The sequence below is a fragment of the Adiantum capillus-veneris genome, chromosome 17, assembly GCF_014529385.1.
Source record: "Adiantum capillus-veneris isolate H3 chromosome 17, ASM1452938v2, whole genome shotgun sequence".
Classification (NCBI taxonomy): Eukaryota; Viridiplantae; Streptophyta; class Polypodiopsida; order Polypodiales; family Pteridaceae; genus Adiantum; species Adiantum capillus-veneris.
In genome coordinates, this window is record NC_140947.1 from 143,431,426 (window position 1) to 143,452,943 (window position 21,518).

Sequence of the window (21,518 nt, forward strand, 5' to 3'; positions counted from 1 at the left end):
TGCATAAGGGATCCATGACTCGCTTCCTGTTATCAACAGTCGCACATAGAGTCAAAAGAGACAAGATTTCTCAAAGGAACACAGTCTTATGCACACCTTCAATATGAGCCTTGGGGGTCTACTCTGGCAGATCAGTGCATGGTTCACAGTCCATAATGCCCCTCAAGGAATCACTTGGCATTTAATCACCAAAATCATAACAGACAAAAAACCTTAGAACCCTCCAAACACGATTCATCTACATGAAATTGTAATGTTTATGGATCACAGAAAAGCTACCATGGAACACACATTCCATAGGCATATACTACAAGGCATTCAAGCAAAGCCAAAAACTTATTTGGCGTCATCGTAGAACGCTGACTGTCAGTTCAAAGAATGAGGTCACAAGCTACACACACACTTCAAGGCCCCTGGTTCACAGACCGCAAAAAAAATTATGTACACAACCAGTTTTGATTCGCCATCTCTAAACTTCCTGCAACCCTAGCCAAAAGAGACTACCAACAAGGCATCATCTTGGATTTGTAGCACTGCATTCCTTTGTATAGCAGCATCCTATTGACAGGCAAAGTGGGTTTTACCTGTTTTCTACAGTTATGATCCTCGCAACTTGATACAACTGCAGGAGGGCTTGATGCGTCGTTGACTTCCTCAACATCCCCCTCCATCTCATTGTGCTCTTGCCTCTCCTCAAAAGCTCCCATGTGAATTACCTTACTTTGCCCTTGCCTCTCCTCATAAGCCTTTCTGTGAATACCCTTTTCAACATCCTTCCTATCCCTATATTCCCTGCTATCTCCTGTAGGCTCCACCACATCCAGTGCAAAGCGGACCTTCTTAACAGTTCTTCGCTGCCCTTTTTTCTCTGAGATACAACTTTTTTTCTCTGTGATACAACCAAAACATTTGGTCACCAGTTGAACATCGATTGCTATGTATGACTGGCGATAAAAGACGAACATGAAATCATGCCAAGATGTAGACTTAGAGTGGGTTATTAGAAATCCCTGAGTATTAACTAAGGGTTACCGTATAGTGTACACATGTGACATATCTCTAGTAATACTAGTGAATCCCCCGGGGTAGAAAGCTCCAAAGCGAATAAACGTAAATCTAGAAGTTGCATAGATAGCAGCCCTCTGTAAGAGCACAATAGAGGAAAACTGCGCTTCAAAACTCACAAACACACACACGCCTGCCTTGAAACATACGGACTCAACATAAGAAAAGAAAATTCAAACCACCGTCATTGCCTTTTACAAAGAGTGTACTAAGGCAAAACATCAAGAATTCACTCTACAATCAAGTGCACTCTCAAGCTTTTCACGTGTAGGCAAACAGTACTCATTTTGTCACCTTCATACTCCAAACAAAGAAACGCAAGAATAAACCTTACATGCAGAGACAGAACATAGCTAACCTGGGCAAGGCATCAAGGCCGATCGAGAGCTTGCTGAATGTTTTGTTTCAAGATTATCGGGAAGTGCTTGGGAGAGGCATACATTAGGATGGTAGGTCTGTCCATACGACACATGCCTGAAGAGCTTTTGCTGGCCAAAATTTGACAGCGCGACACTGGCTGTATCAGCAAGAATTGCTAACAACCCAACAGGCTGAGATGAACACAGCGGCTTCGCATGCGCGTCTGGCTGAGCCATAGATCCGCAATCGCTGGGACTAACCACACACATTTCAAAGAACCTTTCTATTTTGCATTTCTGTCTCTGCCGCTTCGCTGCTGGATGAAGCTAACACCAAAACGCAGGTGAGCGTTTGAAGGCTACGAAGGCGTAGAGCTTCTGCAATGCCGAGAAAGGCCCAGATCAAGAGCGCCCCTACTGCGTTGTTGGAGAAGAGAAGCCCGAGGAAGGGAAAACGAAGCAGCTACGCAAAGCCTGGAAACCTCCATCGCTAAACAAAGAGAGGGGGGTCGCGAGCGCCAATTAAAAACGTTTGTCAGGTTCTCGAGAGCGTGAAAAAAAGGCCCTTCGCAATAAATAAATGTTTCACAAAAAGCAAAATAATGGGTAGACTTTGCCAAAGCCCCACCAGCAATTTGTACACTTGGAGATATAAAATTTTGCAACTAGCAAGTAGTTAGTAACTACTAGGGCCCCCTGCCCCCAATTAGAAAATCCTTCAAACACATTTAAAGATTCAAAACGAAAGGGTGATGATATGAGAGAATTTTCTTAAAATGAAAGGAGTAGAAGTGTATTAAAAAGACTCAAAGAGGTACAATGTTCCCACAGGTAAGGCCTACAGCTGAGGATCAAGTTACAATAGACTAAGCATTCGGCTTCTAGCAGGTTGGTAGTACATAGGGGCAACAGAGCTCCATTTTTGCCATCTAATAGACTGTAGGATAGAAGAGACAGAGAGATCCTCAAGGAGAGCTTCTTGAACTTTTTTACAAAGATTAAGAGCTGAGAGCTTTAAGTCATGCTTTAGAAGACAAATAGGGTACACAGACTGGCTCTTGAATACATATGCATTCCTCCGATTCCAAATATACCATAACGTGAAACCACTCCAGGCAGTGTTCGGGAAAAGTGTGCCTCAGCTTGAGCCGGTTGCAAAATCAAAGTAGTCGGTTGAGGGGAGGGCAAGAAAGAGAAAATTCTGCTTGAAATGCATGGAGATTAGTGTAATTTTGCGAAAATATTGGTTAGTATTGTAAAATTTCCGATTCAAATTTGTCTTTGAGAGATTTTTGTATGTTTGTGAAAATTATTTTTCCCGAACACTGACTCCAGGTGTTCCATAGTGCGATGTCCAGTCCTCAGCCGCTTCCCAAGATGAACTCCTTGAAGTCTAGAGCTTTTAGATTAATTTGACTAGTGATATGAGAGAAAATTGCATGGCCTTGAGACAGGTTTTTTTGGAAAAGATTGCTCCTTTTTTCGAAATGTAAGGGTGGTCCTCTCTCTATCGACAAATTTTGCGATAGCTAGCTAGGGGTTGTTGCACGCAGCGGCTTGCTTTGTGGCATTGATTGCGTTGGCATGTTGTTGTTCTCCCGCAGAACCTCCTCCTTTGGTTCTTGCAACCCTATCCTCTACCCATGCACCATCGCAGTCTTGCTATCGGGAGAGTTCGGGTACCGTTGGCACAAAATAAGGTTGGGGGAGGGAATCGTGAAACTAATGGGCTTTCTTAAAAGTCTACCCCGTAGTAGCCAATTGTACGTCTTCCCAATTTCAGAAATAGGTTCTTCGAAGGCACGGACAATTGGCATGCAAAGCAAGAGAATTCACCCGGATTTTGCAATTCGAGGAGCAAAGGGGATTTAGGGGGGATCTTGCTTATTATTGGATTTAATTTCAATCTTGTCATTATGTAGTGTGAACATTGTGAGCTTGCCAGTATGTGCCCCAAGACAGTGGTTTTGAGAGAAAATGTGTTAGCTTACTGAAACCATCATTATCCATGAACTTGCGAGGAATTGGTGGTAAGGGTCCTGTGGGTAAGGTGGTTGACCAACCAAAACGTTGCTCGAAAATGGCTCTGACACAATAGCCAACAAGGTTCCATGTCATTGCCATTTTTGGTTGTGTGTAACACTGAAAATGCCCGAATCCCAAGTAGTGCAGCCTCATTGGACACTGCAAACTGGTTTAACAAGCATCATTGCATTGTGTAAAGGCCCTTAGGACATGGTCACACGAGGCTTAGTTATCAGTTATTGATAACTATGCCAACTATTCTCAGACAAAGCATTAAATGAACAACTAAGCCTCTTGCATGGTCACGCGAGGCTTAGTTATTCATTCATTCTCCCAACTATGCCTTGAACTTCACAACTATGCCAAAATTGGCATAGTTACAAAATGTAGATTTAGTAACTCATTTAATGCTCCTTTGTGCGTGTGACTAAAAATGAGGCTTAGTTATTTGTTCAAATAACTGATAACTAAGGCTCGCGTGACCATTGCCTTAGAAAGTTCTATATAGAGCTCCTTTGGACACTCAAACAAGTTAAAGAGTCAGCCTTCAAGTAATTGCCGTTTGTCTCTACACTTATGCAGAGGCATGAGGTCATGTTCCAACTTCAGCTTTCATGGCATTTGTGACAATAACTCATCTGTTTTCTATTCTTTGTTAGGCCCATCTTGTTTGGTATGATTCCTTGATAGGTTCCTCGTTCTTCTCTTTTTGACCTTTTTGTTAAGGCGAGTCCTTTTAACATGTTTATTAGCTTGGTTTGGTGAGTACTCATCCTTCGTCACTTGAGTCACATATTCGAGTGCGATCAAGCAATCCATGTAGCGCTCACGGATGATTTATGACACCTCGCACAGAAAGTGTGATTTGCTAGAAAAAAGAATTGTTTATTGTGCACATTAGACTATTGTATTTTGTACATAATTTAAAAACAATATTTTTATATGGAAGGTCTATTCATTCATTGTTTCAAGGCTCAGAGAAAAGGTTCTAGGGTTCTATAAGCTAAGAAGATCAATCATTGAGAAGCAACTAAGGAAAAATCAAGGATATTCGTTGAAATTTTGGGCCAAAAATGTGTTAAAATTTTTGGCCCAAATATGTTTAACAAGGTGAAGAGTTTTTTTTTTTTTTTGTAAACCAAGTAATGAGATCGCCCAAGGAGGAGACAAAAATGTAAAAATAATTGGCCCAAATAGTGAAGAGATTTTTTTTTATTTTTTTTTAAAACCCAAGTAGGGGGGCCCAGCTGACGTAAAATCATAAAAAAATCCGAATCTAAGTCGATACCCTTTGGCAGCAAATATGATTGGTCCACCACCCAAAGCAAGATAGTGATGACGGACATATGCACGACAACTGATTCCATGCGAACAAGACAAAGGGAGCAGCGTGTATGCCGAATCTGTACATGCAGAAGAAGAAGAGGAAGGGGGGGGGAGTTATGTTCAAGAATAATAATCGTAGGAGGGTAGCATCGTGAGCATTCGTCTGCATGGTGTAGCGCAATAGCACTAAATTCGAATTCGAGTTGGCGAGAGTTCAAATTCCAATCTCCCTTTTGAGTTGGTGATATTGGTGATGACTTCTCCTGTTTTACTGGTCGATGAGCTTAGGAATAAAGGTGACCAAGGGGGATCTCTTGGAGATTCCTTGTGATATCTAGAGTACGAGCCAGTAGGAGGCAATTGAGTAATTAGATCGCCCAAGGAGGGGACAAAAAGACAGATACATGGGAAAGAACCTCTGAGAATGGGTAGACCGCGCGGACGGGATAGATACATGGGTCTACCAAAAGGGAAGCTTTCGATGCTTCACATGGAAAGGGACTCCACTAGATGTTGCAAAAGCAAGGTGAAGATTCACGTTGGTTAAAAAGAAAGAAATGCAAGACCATTCACCAAAAGAAACAAGTGATAAAATCACAAGGCCTACCAATAGATGAAACAAATTAAGAACATGGAAGGGAAACACAAATGCGCAAGGACGGAAGTCACATTGATTGAGAAAGTGATTTGCAAATTATATTACAGAATGTCGGTCTCAATGAAGGGTTGAAGAGTAGCAAAATTGCGTCTTTTCGGGATAAAGGTAGGCATAGAATATGGAAACATGGTTTGTTTTTGTGGAGAGGATGAGGGAAGGGAGAGATGACGGGAAAAGGGGAGGGAGGGAGGGAGAGAGGTATAAGAATCATTTAGGAATGATTAGATGTGTGGATGAATGATCGGACCAGAAGCAAAACCGTGTGCCTGTGATGAATGATGCAGGGGGATTTTTAATCCAAACATGATCGAGCTTTGAGTTGTACACAGGGGTCACATCATGAATTTGTTGTGTGTAGCCATGTGCTTGGAGCTTCTCCTCCAAATAACGATATTGATTGTTTGTGGGCTCATTGTCTACATTAAAGTCTCCCATGATGACACTCATTCGTGTAGAATGGGATTGTTGCAGCAAGGTATAGAGTTGTGTGACCAATGCGGTTGAAGATGTGTTTGGTGATTTGTAGACGCATATGATTTCCCAATCAAGGTGTTCATGAATAGCTAATATAACTTGAATGATTTCTATTCCTAGAGCTAGCAATGTTTTTGCAGAGTGGAGCTTGATGCTAGGCTTGTAGTAGATTGAAACACCTATTTTGTTGTGGTGATGGACATGATGAAACTTTGGTGCAAGATCATTGGAAGGAATTTTTTGCTTTGTTTCTTGGAGGTATAGAATGTCAGAACTTGTAAAATTCAAATCGTCTTTGATATTTTTGAGATATTTGTGACTAGAAACGATGTTCAATGATTGAATGATATGATGTGTGTGTTTGTATGCGAATGGAAATTTTGTCAAATACTCCCATTTGGCATCATTGTTGAGGCGGTCAAGATCATCAAGCACAATTTTGTCGACTTTGATTTGAGCTGGATGAATTGGATTGAGAATGTGGAGGTTCGATGGATCTTTGATGCGGAAAAGAGCTGTGTAAACCAATCCATGTGAGTTTATTGATGTTGGATCAAAGGCTACTATGCTCATTGTCAAGCCTTGTGACCTATGGATAGTGCGTGCATTCGCTGCTTGTATTGGAAACTGAGTTCGAGAGACAGTGTTCAATGCATTTTTACCAACTTGAAATTCTTTTGTTGTTTGAAAAATTGGTGTCCACTGAGGACCAATGGGAATCGTATTAAGGTGTTGGTTCACATGTCGTTGTTTGCAGCCTATTGAGGAATCAAAAAACTCTATCCATGCAATAGGGCAGTTAGCTCTACTGTACACAAGCTTCAGAATTCCATCTACGCCATTCACAAGACCGTCGGAAATATCGATATTGCCACCACAAAGTTCGACAATCATTCCTGCTTTGAGCTCCAAGGTTGAGGACAAGCCTGCTGTGTTTTGTGGGTTGTTTGGAACAACTAGGTTTTTTGAGCAAGTTTTATGGTGGTTGTCTCTCGAATGGATTATGTATGCGTGAGTAGGCAATTCCTCAAAAACAAGTCGATTATGTGAGTCTTTCAAGTTATTGGTGAAGTATAAATGGGGTGTTGTCAATTTGTTAAAGACCTTGTTGGTATGGTTGGTATTCAAGAGCAACAAATCCTCCGTTGTGTGTTTTGCTTTGCGTATTCTATTGAGAATGGCAATGAAGTCATTATCTGATTGACGCATTGTCTTTGTGAGCTCGTGGCATTTTATATGGGTAAGCTAGAATGAAGGCGAGAGCAGTTTTGCAGAGAATCCTGTGGCTTGCTAAATATCTAACGATCTCGAACCGAGCTTGCTTGACACAGGTCACCGCAGAAGATGACATCTAGACCACCGAATGGCTCTATATGATTGTGCTTAATTGATCGCAGCCTTGTGTCTATGATACGCAAGAGTCTATTCCCAATCAAAGATGCCTCATCAAACACAACAAGCTTGAGGTTTCTATACAGTTGCGAGAGCGCGGCAAGGCTCTCAGAAGAAAGAGAAACATTTGGTTGGAAGACAAGGGGCAAACGCAATGCTGAGTGAATCATTGTCCCTCCAAGGTTGAAAGCTGCTTTTACTGTATATGCCATTAGCAATGTTGAGGGAAGATGTACATCTAATTCAAGGGAGGCATTGTAGTGACGAATCAAACCTTGCACTATTGCTTGCAAAGTGAAAGTTTTCTATGTTCCTGCACCACCAGTCAAAAAGAGATAGATTGGTTGAGTTGGTTGCAGGCGCTTTCTAATCGTAATGTGTCAAAAAGGGAACGTTGCTCGATGTTCAACTTAGACACAAGTGAGTGATACTCCTCGTTGCACAATGCCAATTTTTGAAATGTTGGTAAGGATCTTGTAGTGGGATTGCTTGGTTGAATATCAAGTGCCAACTCATATTTGTATGACTCGCCAGGCTTAGATCTTGAGGATGAGGGCAATGAAAGTGTGTTTGAGGTTGCTGCACGAAGTTCTAGCTTACAATATTTTTTACGATTTTCATCTATAATTGCATAGTTTGTGGTATATTTGTCTTTCCAACAATCAACACTTGTCTCAAAGGTTTTCTCATCACCCGTAAATGGAAGGAACAATAAGCAAAGCTCATGAAAATGCCTCTCTGTATCCTTCTCCAAAATGAAGTTAGCATATCGTATGACTCGAGGGTTCTTAGACTTGCGAGTAGAGCCACGCACGCACCGGTAGTTGCTTGCATAATCAACCAAACATATGTGTGCAAGGTTGTTTGGACGATGGGTGTACTTGGTGACAATATCGTCAAAGAAAATGTTAGAATCATCAGGATTCAAAGTATTCAATACAGCTCCAACAACGTGCGTTGGCTTTCGTAATCTGCATTGACGAACACGAATTGTCTACTCGCACTATGTAAAGGCAATGAAAGAGAAATGTATGTGGCTTCCTGTGATGTCATCTCTTGTGTATTGATCAAAGCATCGCCAATTTTTTTCAACCGATCCAACGTTGACACACTTGTCTTCTTGCAATCTTGCAATATGTGCTTGATTGTTTTGCTTGTGGTCGAATCGTTTTTAGTCATGTATGATGCGCAATATGCAGCAGCGTCATGGCCATTGAATATAAATTGAATGTCAATGTTTGCATCCATAGACTACACAACTCTTTGTTGAAATTGTTTGTGTAAATGTCTTTTGGATGTCTTTTCAAGAGTAGTGTTGGCTCTCTGATGCTCACCGAAGGGACTTAATGTACACTTCTTCAGTCATTCCCAAAGAGGTCAACCATTCATCATATGACCAAGAGCAAGCAATTGATCGTCAATGCACTTTTTGCAGGCTAACAATGCGTTTTTCTCCATTTGTGCCACTGCGGCTGGATATAGAATCATAGTCTCTCGAGAGGGTGGACGTGGGAAACCAAACCGGCAAAAGCTTTTACGTTTTTTTTCATGTTTTACGATGGTAGTGGGCTTGCACGCTTCTAAGAGACTCTTCTAACAAATTCTTGTTGGTAGCAATATATTTGTCGATAAAATGTATTGTATCATTATCCGGCGCTACACCAAAAAAAGGTGCATGTTTTACCCAAAGCAATCCATGATCATGCTGACTTCCTCTATTTTGAAACTCTGTAAAAAAAAAGTAATCCATCAACTCACCAAGGATGGCATTGTTGCGTTTCAATTCCGTTTTCATTGCTTAAAATCTATGGACATAGTATCGCGTTGTTGTTACAGGATTAGAACGTACAAGTGCACGAATGAATGAGGCTTTGGTTGGGTAATCTGTTTCTTTAATATGAGGATTCAATGCACACAAACATTTTTTCAAAGGATCCCATCTTTGCTCAGCACATGAAAATGTTACAAAGAAAGTCGGCTGGCCCAATTAATGAATCATTGCAAACACGTTTCGCTTAAGCTTCACCTTGTAATCGATTGAAGTGCGTAGTGATTGGAAGTCGTGGTACCTAGCTCGGATGAAAGTAGCTGCTCTATGTTAGTGCTAGCTGAACATCTTTTGCTTGTAATTGCTTGCCACAAAGTTTTCCCTTGCGTAAGCACACCCATATAGATCCAAGCACTTTCGCAATAATAATTTTCATTGTTTTGAAGAACAAATTTTCAATGTTGCTTGCAAATCCTCTATCCACATTTTTAAGCTCCCATTGTGCTACTTTTTGGTATTTTTTCTTCGCCAACACATGATACTTTCTTCTTTGATCAAAAAACAATGTTGGGAATGACAACTCCTCACAAGATTCATCATAAAAAATGCTCAGAGGGCTGAATCCCTCACAAGGCGCTATACTTGCAACTTGTGAATTATGGTCCACAACTTGTTGAGCGGAGTAGATACCGTGCACCAAAGTGTCCGTAGAATCATTCTCTCTTCTTGGTGTGGACTGCGACACACATCTGCATGGATTGTGAAACTAGATGACCAAGACATATCGATAGAAACACCATGCTCAATGTACAAGGAAGTGCTCAATAGGTCAAGCAAAGCTTGAAGTACACAAATTGGCCGCACAATGACACTCAAGTAGGCATGATCATAATCAAGCTTACGCTTTATCTCAACTAGAATTGAAGCTTGATCACTAGAGAAGTGTGGCAACACTCTTTGTACTCGTGACAAATCTGCCATTACATTCACAATGCTTCCGCGTAAACCAAATTGACCTTCAAAGTTGAGTTCTCGAATTTGTGCGAATGGTATGCGCAAAGATACAAGACGACTCTCTACTGAATTCAACCTTTCTACACTAGATATTTTGACACTAAAAGTCATCTCTCTTCTCATGCAAAATAGTGGTTCCTCTTGTTTCTTCAATGCGACCTTGCACGGGTGACACACTCGAAGCACCTTATCATCAACCACCGCGATTGATTTTATTTTTTAAGAAGCAATAACTCCACCTTTGACATGCCATGCAAACTTTGACGAAGCATAAGTGAACCACATGAAGCACAATCAAAAGAAGGGGTATCCTCGATGATCTTCACATATTGTGAAGTTCTACTAGATGAAACTGTAGAGATTCTTTGATGTTTTCGAGATGACTTGGACATATTGTAAATTTTGGTTGTGACTTGCTTAAGCGTAAAGGTGTTGGGATATAGACTCAAGAAAATAGATGCAATTTGCTGAGCAGCAACATTATGGTTGTCGACAAGAGTAGCTAGAGACAAACTAGCCTCTTTAGTCCATACATATCGTTTACGTTTAGGTCGGTCAAAACCACCAGGAAACCATAAAAATTCACCATGCAAACTCAGCACGACCAAAGATGGCAAAGTGGATGAAGATGGACAGTCATGTGCAGCAAAGGAGCGAGCTTCACGTATAGCCTCACCTTGGTAAAAGTAAAGTTTACACGCAGCAGAAAACATGGACCTGCACATTATACCAACCAAGTGTACACTTAACATTGAGGATTGGCGACTAGACAAGAGAGATATTATAAATTCTCTTTGATCAAAAGAGGGCGATTGAAGACTTATGATCCAAGGCTGCACCCAAATTTTCAAAATGTCTTCATTTCTTGATGTTATTTGCTCTACAATAACATCAACAACTTTGGACTCAAGAGATTGCAACGAGAGGCTCAAGTTAAAAAGATGAAGTAAGCTTAGCAAAACATCTTTGTTGCTTGGAAAGTTACATATAAATATGGGATCAAGGTACAATCTTTTACTTTTTGCCCACAAAATGAGATCACTTGCCATTTTACAAAAAGTATAGCGTAACAAAGAGAAAAACAACTAAGCACCTTTGAAAGCAGTAACCTGACCCGATTTGTCAATAGTGAACCAACCAGCCTTCGTAAAGTTCAAGAGTGAAGATTTTAAATCCACCAAGCTTTGCTCAAAGAGATGTAGAAATGGATGAGAGAATCCAAGCACAGAGTCGACTACAGCACCTTGTAAAATAACACCAGCAGCCTCTCCATCTTGAGGATATAATTTGGCAGGTAACACTGGTTGCTTATTGATTGTAGATTGTCTTCCACATGAGTAGAAAAATGGGTTGCTAGCTTGGCAGCTTACATTCAAACCTTTGCACGTGCCACAAGAGAACTCCACATCCAAGTTGTTCACACTCACAATCTCCAAAGTTCCAAACACCTATCAATTTCACATTTACCAGTGAGGATTATAGCGATTTTTATTTGATATGCAATAAAAAATTTACCTTCTTCCCAAAGCCTAAATACGAGACTTGTTTATGCAAGTATTCTTGAAAGACATCAGCCAATGAAGGAGGCAATGGACACAAGATTGTAGCATCGACGACACTTAGAGTGTTCGACAGGTGCTTGAAGACGTTGATGTTACGAGCAACACAAGTGTAGAATCCCTTTTCTTTGACCTCGTTGACCATAAGTTGATAGTCGAGGCACCGTGTTGGGACAAACAGAAGCTGCCATAAAACAAATCTCAGGAAAAAGATACGCACTATAAATTTAAAGGTTGGCCAACACTTACACTAGCTCGATCGCTTGTTGACGGCCCATCAGCAATAGTCAATTGAAAACTAGGAGTGCCATCACTTCTAGTTGCATTCTCTATTTTGACGACAATGAACGCAACAGTTGCGACCGACTCATTAGCATTAGAACTTTGGGCCAACAGCTCTTTGATCTTCTGTTCTGGATAAAGGTAGAGGCAACACTCGAAAGGTTCTGCCTTAACAACCAAAGTAGTTGCATCTACATACAAAGCCCACAAACAGGTACCGCTGTCTTTTGCAACAACCCTTTTTACACATGCCCCCTCGATGCGCACGTAATCATGGACAGCAAAGGCCTCAATAAAGTCTGAGAGGTATATCTCAGTCACAACAAAAGTCATAGTATGGCGAGATTCTCTGTCAAGGAGGTCTGCACATAGGTATCTACCAAAGTTAGACTTGGGCATTTTATAAGTACCATACTTACAGAGCACTTTGCCTTCCAATGCAAATCTAAAATTTGCAGTCTCTGACAACTCGGAGATAGCTAAGTTTCTTAGGGCAGGGGTTATGGCTAGCTGTGAAGAGAAAGATTCAACATTAAGCTCATCTTTCTCTTCGCCTATATTTTTTATCAAAGGGGACGAGAATGAGGTATCTGCCAAGCACCTAGTCGCCTTAGCTAAAAAAAAAACATTGGCGTGAGCAAAATACTCTACCGATCAATAGAAAAAACAATAAGCATTATCTCTAACTGCGAGCAAAGCCTTTTTTATAGCTGAAGAAGAGGCTTTATTCAACTTTCCTCTTGGGCTAAGTTTTTTGCTATGCGGGGAAGTTTCAGAGATTGGATTTGAGTTTCGAGACAAAGGTGAAAAATCAGCAGCAGTGCTACACTTCGTACTCTCAAGAAGCTCTACTTGCAACGAAGGTGCTTCTACACACTCGGGCTCAGACAATGCCTCATCAAAACTAAGATCTACAAACATATGCTCATGTCAATGCTCGAGATCACATGCTCAAGGTAATCACAGCTCATATAAAATCTTGTTAACGTACTCACCCTTCATGGGAGTATCCATTGTATGAGGTATATAAAGCTAGAATTGCAAGCAACTATGAGCAAGAAGAGCTTAGGCCTCAAGAAAAGCATATGTATATTGTGCAAGAGATAGTTATATATATAGGAGCTGTATGAGAGGCAAAGGAGAGGAGCAGTGCATGTGTTTCTATAATGAGAGCCAATGCCTCACGTTCAGCATAGAAGCCAAGACAAGAGAGATTGCAATAAAATGATGCAATATCTTTTCATAAATGAGAAGATATCATTTCACGTTTTCAAAGTAAGAGAGCACGTTTTTTGAGGGCAACTTTATTACCCGTCTTGGTGGCAATGAAAGTAAGCTGTAATTATTTTATTCTTTTTAAAAGAGTAAGTTAATATCTCACAATAAATCTGAATAAAATGACATTATAGTCAACAAATATATACCAGGAAGGTGCATTTATCAGGGGCGACGTGTTTAGTTCACTACAACAAAAGAAGGTGTTATCGACGCATATATCAACGCTGCCCGTCGCTATGAGCATCGTTGTGAAACCAGTCGCTATTAGCGACACTGATAGCCACGCGTATAGCGACGCATATAGCGACGACCATAGCAGAAAAAAAATTTCTTGGGCAGAGGGCAGGTAGCCTGGCCTGTGCCCAGTTAAAAGATGGACACAGCCACAGCCAGACTTCTTGCCCTCTGCCCAAGAAAGCGAGCAGCACCAAAATATCAACCATGCTTCCGCGCGCAGAAATTTCGGCAGAGTTCCCTTTGTTTTTACATAAACTTTTCAAAAAAAACCATATCATGTATACGCCTCCTAAATGCTATCCATGTAGGATCTCACATGAGATTTAAGGCCAATGAAAGACAACCGTACCAACTGAAAAGCATAGCCATAACTTAAAAGCATAACCATAACTTAAAACCATAACCGGCTATAATCACTTTGATCAAAACCATAATGCAGATAAGCATAACCATAAACCAAATTAACAATAACCATAAGCATAACCAGAAAGAGAAACAATAATTGTCTATACAATAACTGTCAGTACTTCATAGATACCTCTGTGATATCCATCTGACTCCTCCTCGCGTGATGGAGCTTGATGCATCGCAAGATTCTGCGTTTATACAAAAATCAAAGTAATAAGAATACATGATTCATCATGTTTTAAAAAACGCCATAGTTAAGATTGGATTAGAAACTCACAAACTCATAGCGAAAGGTGTCGAAGCCTCCGCTGCCAAGATGAGATGTCCCCCTAGTCATCTGTTGTACCTGCGCGGCCTCACGCTGCTGTCTGAACCGCGTGGCCGCTGTCCGCTCATCCTCCCTGATCTATAGCCACGTCTCGTGTGGGATGCCCGAAGGCTTCGACGAGCCGGTCTTGAAAACCTTCCGAGCTGCATCTCGTCGATGTTTGATGGTGTCCCGTGCAACACCCTTGATCCACCGTGCCGAAACAACGGAAGAACCCGGAGCAGGCTGGTACTCTCTCAGGATGGTCTCCACTATGTAAGCGACTTTTTCCTTTTCTTGCTGATCCCAAGACATCAGAATGCTGGTCAAAAACTGCAGCTCCACGAGCTGGCGAATCCGCTATCGCATCTCAGTCCCGACTCTATCCATGTCAACAGAACCATCTCCCCGTACAGTATAGAGCTTGGAGGCACTAGGATCGTGTGCCCCCCAAGGTGTCTGAGGTGTGCCAAGAGGTGTGTCGAGAGGTGTGCCTGGGTAACACGGGGGTCGTGAGCGAGGAGGGGTCGAAGCATCTGTGGACCCTCCTCCACAGCAACCACCACCTCCACCTGACGATCGCCGAGATCGGCGAGTGCGCCTGTGCTGCGGAAGATGAGGACGTACCCGCCTCTGCCCCACCCCTAGGTGTCGAAGCGGCCGTGATGGGAGAAGAAGGTGTCGTACCCATAGGCGTCCTGAACCCCGTAGGCGTCCCCCCCCTAGGCATCAGTCCCTCGGGTGTGAAGCCCGGAAGCGTAGTACCCGTGCCTCTGGCTACCCAGTACTGAGAAGCCTCTGCCATCTGAGCAGGCGTCATCCGTGTAACGAAGCCCATGAATGCTTCTGCCAGGTTCATTTTCTTTGGCACCCCTTGCCCTTGTGGCTCCTCTCCCACCAGTCTTGCATCCTCCTCATCGCTCCACAGTCGAGGCATTTCTGGGTCAGAAACGGATAGAAATTCGGTCGTCAATACAAGAGACTCTTGTACCAACCATCCTTCTACCATGCTCCCCTCTGGACGCGCTTTTTGGCGAACAAAACCCTTAAGTGTTTTCATGAACCGCTCTAGAAAGAACATCCAACGGCTGTGGACTATACCTGCCACTGCAACCTCATCTACTACATGGACGAGCAAGTGCATTTGGATAGTTAGGCAGCTCGTGGGTAGATACTTCTCAATCATGCAAACTACCTCAATGGAGTTAGCCCTTGCGACTGCAATAGATTCCTCCCATATCTCCTTGGAAGAGATCCACCGCACTAGCTCTGAAATCTTGTATATGCAGGTCCGCACTTCCTCTGTTAAACACCCCTTGATCGCAATTGGAAGAATGAATTGCAAGAACTTATGCCAGTCGTGCGATTTCAACCCTGACAGTTGATCGTTATGGGTGAATGATGTCTTGAGACATCGCATATATCCTGTTGGCGTCCTGAACTCTGAAATCACCCTTTTCACTTGTCGCTCTTCGTTTTTTAGCAATACCCATGGCGCTCTTGGAAGTTTTGTTTGACCAGCTGCATTGGTGAAAGGCCATAGCTCTGGCATCTTTCCAACCGACTGCAAATCATCTCGTGAATCTCGATTGTCTTTCATTCCCATGATTGTCTTCCAGAGGAGCTCTCCAACATTCTTGAATATATGCATTGGATCCATCAAATGGTTAATTAGTAGATCACCCCAGTACGGCAACGTATGGAGAATGGACAAACGTTTCATTCCTGGAACAGGTTGCCCCTCATGTTGCTCCCATCGGCGACGCCACTCTTGTACATACATAGGACGACATTCGACGCGACCAAGCTGGCCTTCGCGCAAGTGATGGCCATCTGGAAGATAACGGTGGTGGCCTTGATAAATTGTCTTTCGAAGAGAGGTAGAATAGCGCACATCCAAAGACTGTCCGCAAATTGGACATGCATTGTATCCCGAAGTTGTTAGTTCTGCATATATCAAAGCATGAATCAGGCCAAGGCAAAGGGCTTGCGAATAGCGAGAATTTTGTAAATCAATAACCATTACCAGAAGCTTCTCTGTATCCTGGCCAATCATGCATAGTCTACATAAGAAGTCCATGGATCCTTGCATGCTGTTGTCCTACTGGTTCAACCGCATCTGCTATGTCGATCCCATGCCATAACTCCTGGAGCTCATCAACTAGTGGAGCTAGATAAACATCCATGTTTTTTGCCTTGAACTTACCAGGTACAATCAAGCTTAAAATCAAATGACCCTTCTTGATAGCAAGCCACGGCGGGAGGTTGTAATTGATAAGGCACACAGGCCAAGTGCTCCATGACGAGCTTCTCAAGCCAAATGGATTGACTCCATCCATTGCCATGCCTAAACGCAAATTGCGTGGTTCAATCTTAAAATGTGGCCAGGTATCTTCAATGTGCATCCAAGCCTTCGAATCAGCGGGCACCCTAAATGTTGCGTCAGTGGATCTATTCGTAGAATGCCACCGCATCAACTTTGCAATGGAACCACAACGAAACATGCTTTTTATCCTAGGAATAATAGCGAAATGCCGCAACACTTTAGCTGGCACTGTCTCGCCAACTGCATCTTGTTTGTAGCGCATTGCTCCGCGCTTAGGACACGACAGACAATCTGCGAATTCATTGCGAAAAAGAATGCAATCATTTGGAATTATCAAAAGTTTCAAGAAAATAAATTTAGAATTATTATTTATAATATTAAAAGCTCTTGACTGCATTAAAAGAACCTAGTTCTATTCAAAACCCTAATCTTTTAATAAATATAACATGTTTCTCAAAAATAATATAAACCTGTCTGCATTATAATATTAAAATTAAGATTGTGTACAATAATACTTTCTTAGTTTTGATCAATATTTAATGGGAAGTTATAATACCAAAGAGACTATTTTGCTCAAAGATTCTATACTAAGTTTGAAAACAAATTAGCAACAAAATAGAATTCATAAGAAATTACTAAACAAAATTATCCACAAGAGCAATTAAATTCAGCCTTGACATTTGTCTTTCCCTATCCCATAAGCTCAGAACAGAATACCGAACATGAAGGATGTAAATCCATAGTTGGGTATATAGTCATCATCACAGCTTATCCAATAGTACCATTCGTTTTAATGCTCATTCTGTTTTTATTTCATCTCTATTCATGTAGAGATGAATAGCAAATGAGCAGACATCACGGCAAATCCCCGTTAAAATGAGAGTAAGCCGTAGATAAAAGGCTATATTCCTTTGCCTGAAGAGGCATAACAAAAATACTTTACAACGGAGGAACTTGACACATACTACATACAAAGCTAACCATAAGGACAAGACAGCAGGGGATCGAAACAAGGCTACTAAATCTCACATCACCATGAAAGAAGTAATTATATAAAAAACATAACCAATTTTAAGCGTCAAAGATGCTCACAGAAGTCTAAAAGGAAATTTTTTTTAGTATTCCAAGATTTGCCTTGCGAAATTGAGAGATGAAAGTAGAAATTCTTGATTACTTAAATACTTTTCGTCACTCAGCTTAATCAGAAAACAGTCCTGGATATTAGCAACTGGTGCATAAAAGAAAAGCCTTGAGCTTCTTTAGCAGCCGCAAACCAGAATTGAACATGGTGTTAGAGCTGTACAATTAGCCAAGCTAATGGCCTGAGATCGACAACATGTGTGCAGGTACTCCAGAAAAGCTTTCATCAGTGGATCTGCAGAGTCAAAGCAGACGGTTGGTATAATAGATAACAAGAATAATCAAATCCGAATGTACTCAAGACTTTGAACACTAAGAAGAACAACCAAAGTAGAAGTAAATAAATAAAGAAAGGGACATGAAGCAAAGCCAAAGATATCCGGCCCCAGTCCACACCCGAAACCTCAACTTTATGTAAACCTCAACATTATGTAAACCTTGACATTATCTAAAGGCAATAATTAGTGAACTTAACATCCAAATGAAATCTGCTCGCATTGCGTCCCAACCCTTCTCAGCAGCCGTGTCCCAGCAGCCAACTAGATAGCTACCACTGCCCTGCAATCCGAAACAATTACAAACACAAAATAAAAGAGCATAAGCAAAGCAACATAGACATGGCGCATTGAATGGAAAAATAAATGCAGATAGCTCTCCAGTAGTATGCGCATCAACCAAAGCAGAAGTATACCATCTTCAAACACAAGCTCTTGAGATGCTCTTCACAGGCTCATGAATACGGATTAAACTCAGGCCTATGGAAGCGGCGGGAGGCAAGGCCCAATGGGCGAGGAGAGAATTCTACACACGCTGGCTGATTCTGCACACGATGGGTGAGCTTTCTTGGCATCGAAGGGCAGCTTCTGCAGCGGATTATACACACACTGAAGCTGTCAAGCGAAAGTAGAGGGGCTGACATCGTGCAGGCCCATCGTAGTGTAGAAGCCCCATACCTGATACCTGATACAAGAAGAACACATAAGCCAAAGCACAACAAGAGAGAGAGAGAGAGAGAGTGGGAGGAAGATACCTTGATCTCTGTGTGAGCGAGGGCATAGCGGCTGCAGAAAGGCGAAATGCAGTATTGCGCAGCAATGCTGTTCGCATGGGTGGCGATGGCAGGATCACCTTACCTAGGGCAAGCCCTATGGGCCTCACTGCCTTGAAGGGGTTTGCACAAAAATGCGCACACAAGCAACCCTACCTCGCCATCCCTCTGCGGGGCTGTGGCTACAGACGAGAAAGAAACGTCGCTACGCATCCAAATGATGGGCTCCTTGAAAACCTAAACAGTGTGTCTTATCACTCCCTCCAAAAATCATCATAAGCCAATAAAAATGATACACATCGGCAACCCATACCCCTACCTCTACCAACCACTTAGGATACCCATTTTGTGTGCATAGTGGTCACATTCCCCACCACTTTAATCATGCCACAAAGCGGTGCTTGATTAAAAACCACAAAATGAACATAAAAAAATAAAAAATATTTTAGTAAGCAAAAAGAGAAGTGATCTCTATAGCCTTTGCCGTTTGGGCAGGCCAAAAAGCAGCAATTTAACGAAATCAATGTGGCCCTTAATGAAAGGATGCATTCACTAACTGAATGAAAGGATAACTTAGATTTTTAGACCTTTTTCCCTTCTACTTAGGTGCATGTTTTAGCATACAATAAAACATATCCAGTGTAAAGCTCTTTCAGCAGGCCAGCATGAGTACCTCTACAAATTTGAAGAGGCCAAAATGAGTACCTCTAGGACTTTGAAAATACAGAAAACTCTACATAACTTCTAAAGTGCAAAAGTGAAGGGCTATAGTTTACAAAAGGAAAGGTCTCTTGGCATTTGCAAGTCAAAAGACTTTGCCTTCTTTGTTTTTTTTGGGCGTGCAGAAGGCCATAGGAGAAGGTTGAAAAAAATGTGCATCTTTTGAGCCGTTGATAAAGAGATTGTTGACGATGTACAAGTGTCCTCTTTGATTGAACATGAAGGTTTTATAAAGATTATACTTCCTCTTATAATGTAAACTAGTATGTGAACCGCATGTTGCTTGCAGGTAAGTAGAAGCAATTGTGGCACACTCCTCCCTCACCTTCCCTCCAAGGTGGCTACATGTGCAAACATTCTTTGTGCATGAATAAGGTAGTACCAAATATTCTTGGACACTTCATTATTGAATAAGATCATCCTCCAAAGCTATGGTAAGGCAACTCTATCTAACTATCAATAGTGACCTCTTGTGTAGAACAATGGAGGAGATGGCATCTAAAACCTCTCAAAAGACAATCCAATGAAGATCTACCCAAACTAGTGTGTTTAATTGCTCCTTATAACCTGCTTGAAACATAAAGTAATTGTTGGTTGCTTTAAGTTACTATATGGTTACATTGAACTGGCTATTGTTTGATGTCTATTGGTTAACAAGGGACTTAGAGGTAGCACGTTTTCTTGCTTGTAGCATGGTCCAATTGTTTTAGGACATATAGATTTGATGTATAACCATGGTATATGTGGTGTATAATTAATGACGATTTGTAGAGTTGCATATCATATAATATCACAATCATAATTTATAAGAGTGGTGATGTTTGATTAGCCAAGAAATGGTCTTTGCTATTATCAAAAAGCGGATGCATGACACTCTCTCTCTCTCTCTCTCTCTCTCTATATATATATATATATATATATATATATATATATATATATATATATAAAAGCAAAAGAGGATGTTCGCATACTACATTGTTCTTTACGAAGGAAGACACATAGTTGTAGAACGTGCCATTCAAAATTTTCTCTAACCATATTTTGAAGTGATTGTACCCCATAGATGCCTACTAACCTAACTTTGTTCACTTATGTGTTAGGCTAGGTAGTGGACATATTTGATGCATTTTGTGTATGCATTGTAAGGAGTTGTACTCAGTTCTCACGGTTCCAATTTGTTGCTTTAGTGCGCTCAAATTTGTGACCATTTGAGCATTCTTATAGATTTTTCAAGTAATACGAATAAGCATCTTTTCCTAGAGAGAGAGAGAGAGAGAGAGAGAGAGAGAGAGAGAGAGAGAGAGAGAGAGAGGGAGCGGCTCAAAATCCCTTTTTGTTGCCCAAAGATAGTAGATTGGTTATCCAAATTCCCTTCTTTGGAACAGGTTCAGAGTCCTAGATTTATTGGAGGTAGAACTAATCTTCTTCTTATTCTTCCTCTCCGCCCCTCCCTCTCTCTCTCTATCTATTTATCTGTTTCTGTATGCATGTAGCCAACCCATTGCCTCATTGCAAGGAAAAACCCATCAATCATCCCGTAGTAAAAATTGAGGATACTTTGATGTGAGTAGTTGTTGAAAATCAATGTCTCTCTCTCTCTCTCTATCTATCTATCTATCTATCTTCTTTTCATTGATCAATGCCTCTCTAATCTCTCTCCCTCCCTCCCTCCCTCTCCTATCTTCGTTTCATTGATCGCAATGCACACACACACACACACACACACACAATTTCTATTTTCTCTCTTCTTCTCGTTGATTGTCTCTCTCTCTTTCAACGCACACAACGTCTCTCTGGCTCTCTTCTTCTCACTGAATGACGCCCTCAGTTGTTGAAAATCAATGTCTCTGTGATCAATATCAATCTCTCTCTCTCTCTCTCTCTCTCTCTCTCTCTCTCTCTCTCTCTCTCTCTCACACACACACACACACACACACACACACACACACACACACACACACACACAATAACGTCAATAACACATAGGAGTTTCTTACGACACCTGCTTTCCACCTTATGAACTAGCTTTTTCTTGTTTCTTTTTTTGGTGATGGTGGTAGGTGACATGACTCTCCTCTCTCTAATGCATGTGCATGATGGACACCCATCGCCAATAACATCAAAAATATTGT

The 21,518-nt window shown here is 41.5% G+C and overlaps 3 protein-coding genes across 3 annotated transcripts; all 3 read right to left on the reverse strand.

Annotated features, from left to right (window-relative positions):
- Positions 1 to 239: 239 nt before the first annotated feature.
- Positions 240 to 1,963, reverse strand: LOC147438233 (uncharacterized). The gene is made up of 2 exons (XM_086486095.1): positions 1,424 to 1,963; positions 240 to 889 (listed from the first exon to the last, which is right to left on the reverse strand). The coding sequence occupies exons 1-2, from the start codon at positions 1,692 to 1,694 to the stop codon at positions 501 to 503; spliced, it is 660 nt and encodes a 219-aa protein (XP_086342221.1). The 5' UTR covers positions 1,695 to 1,963; the 3' UTR covers positions 240 to 500.
- An 8,330-nt stretch (positions 1,964 to 10,293) lies between these two features.
- On the reverse strand, positions 10,294 to 10,794 carry LOC147438234 (uncharacterized). Its single transcript, XM_086486144.1, has one exon. The coding sequence runs from the start codon at positions 10,792 to 10,794 to the stop codon at positions 10,294 to 10,296; it is 501 nt and encodes a 166-aa protein (XP_086342270.1).
- Positions 10,795 to 11,166: 372 nt separating this feature from the next.
- Positions 11,167 to 12,936, reverse strand: LOC147438235 (uncharacterized). Its single transcript, XM_086486718.1, has 6 exons — positions 12,918 to 12,936; positions 12,598 to 12,833; positions 12,175 to 12,531; positions 11,890 to 12,090; positions 11,597 to 11,824; positions 11,167 to 11,529 (listed from the first exon to the last, which is right to left on the reverse strand). The coding sequence occupies exons 1-6, from the start codon at positions 12,934 to 12,936 to the stop codon at positions 11,167 to 11,169; spliced, it is 1,404 nt and encodes a 467-aa protein (XP_086342844.1).
- Positions 12,937 to 21,518: the final 8,582 nt, after the last annotated feature.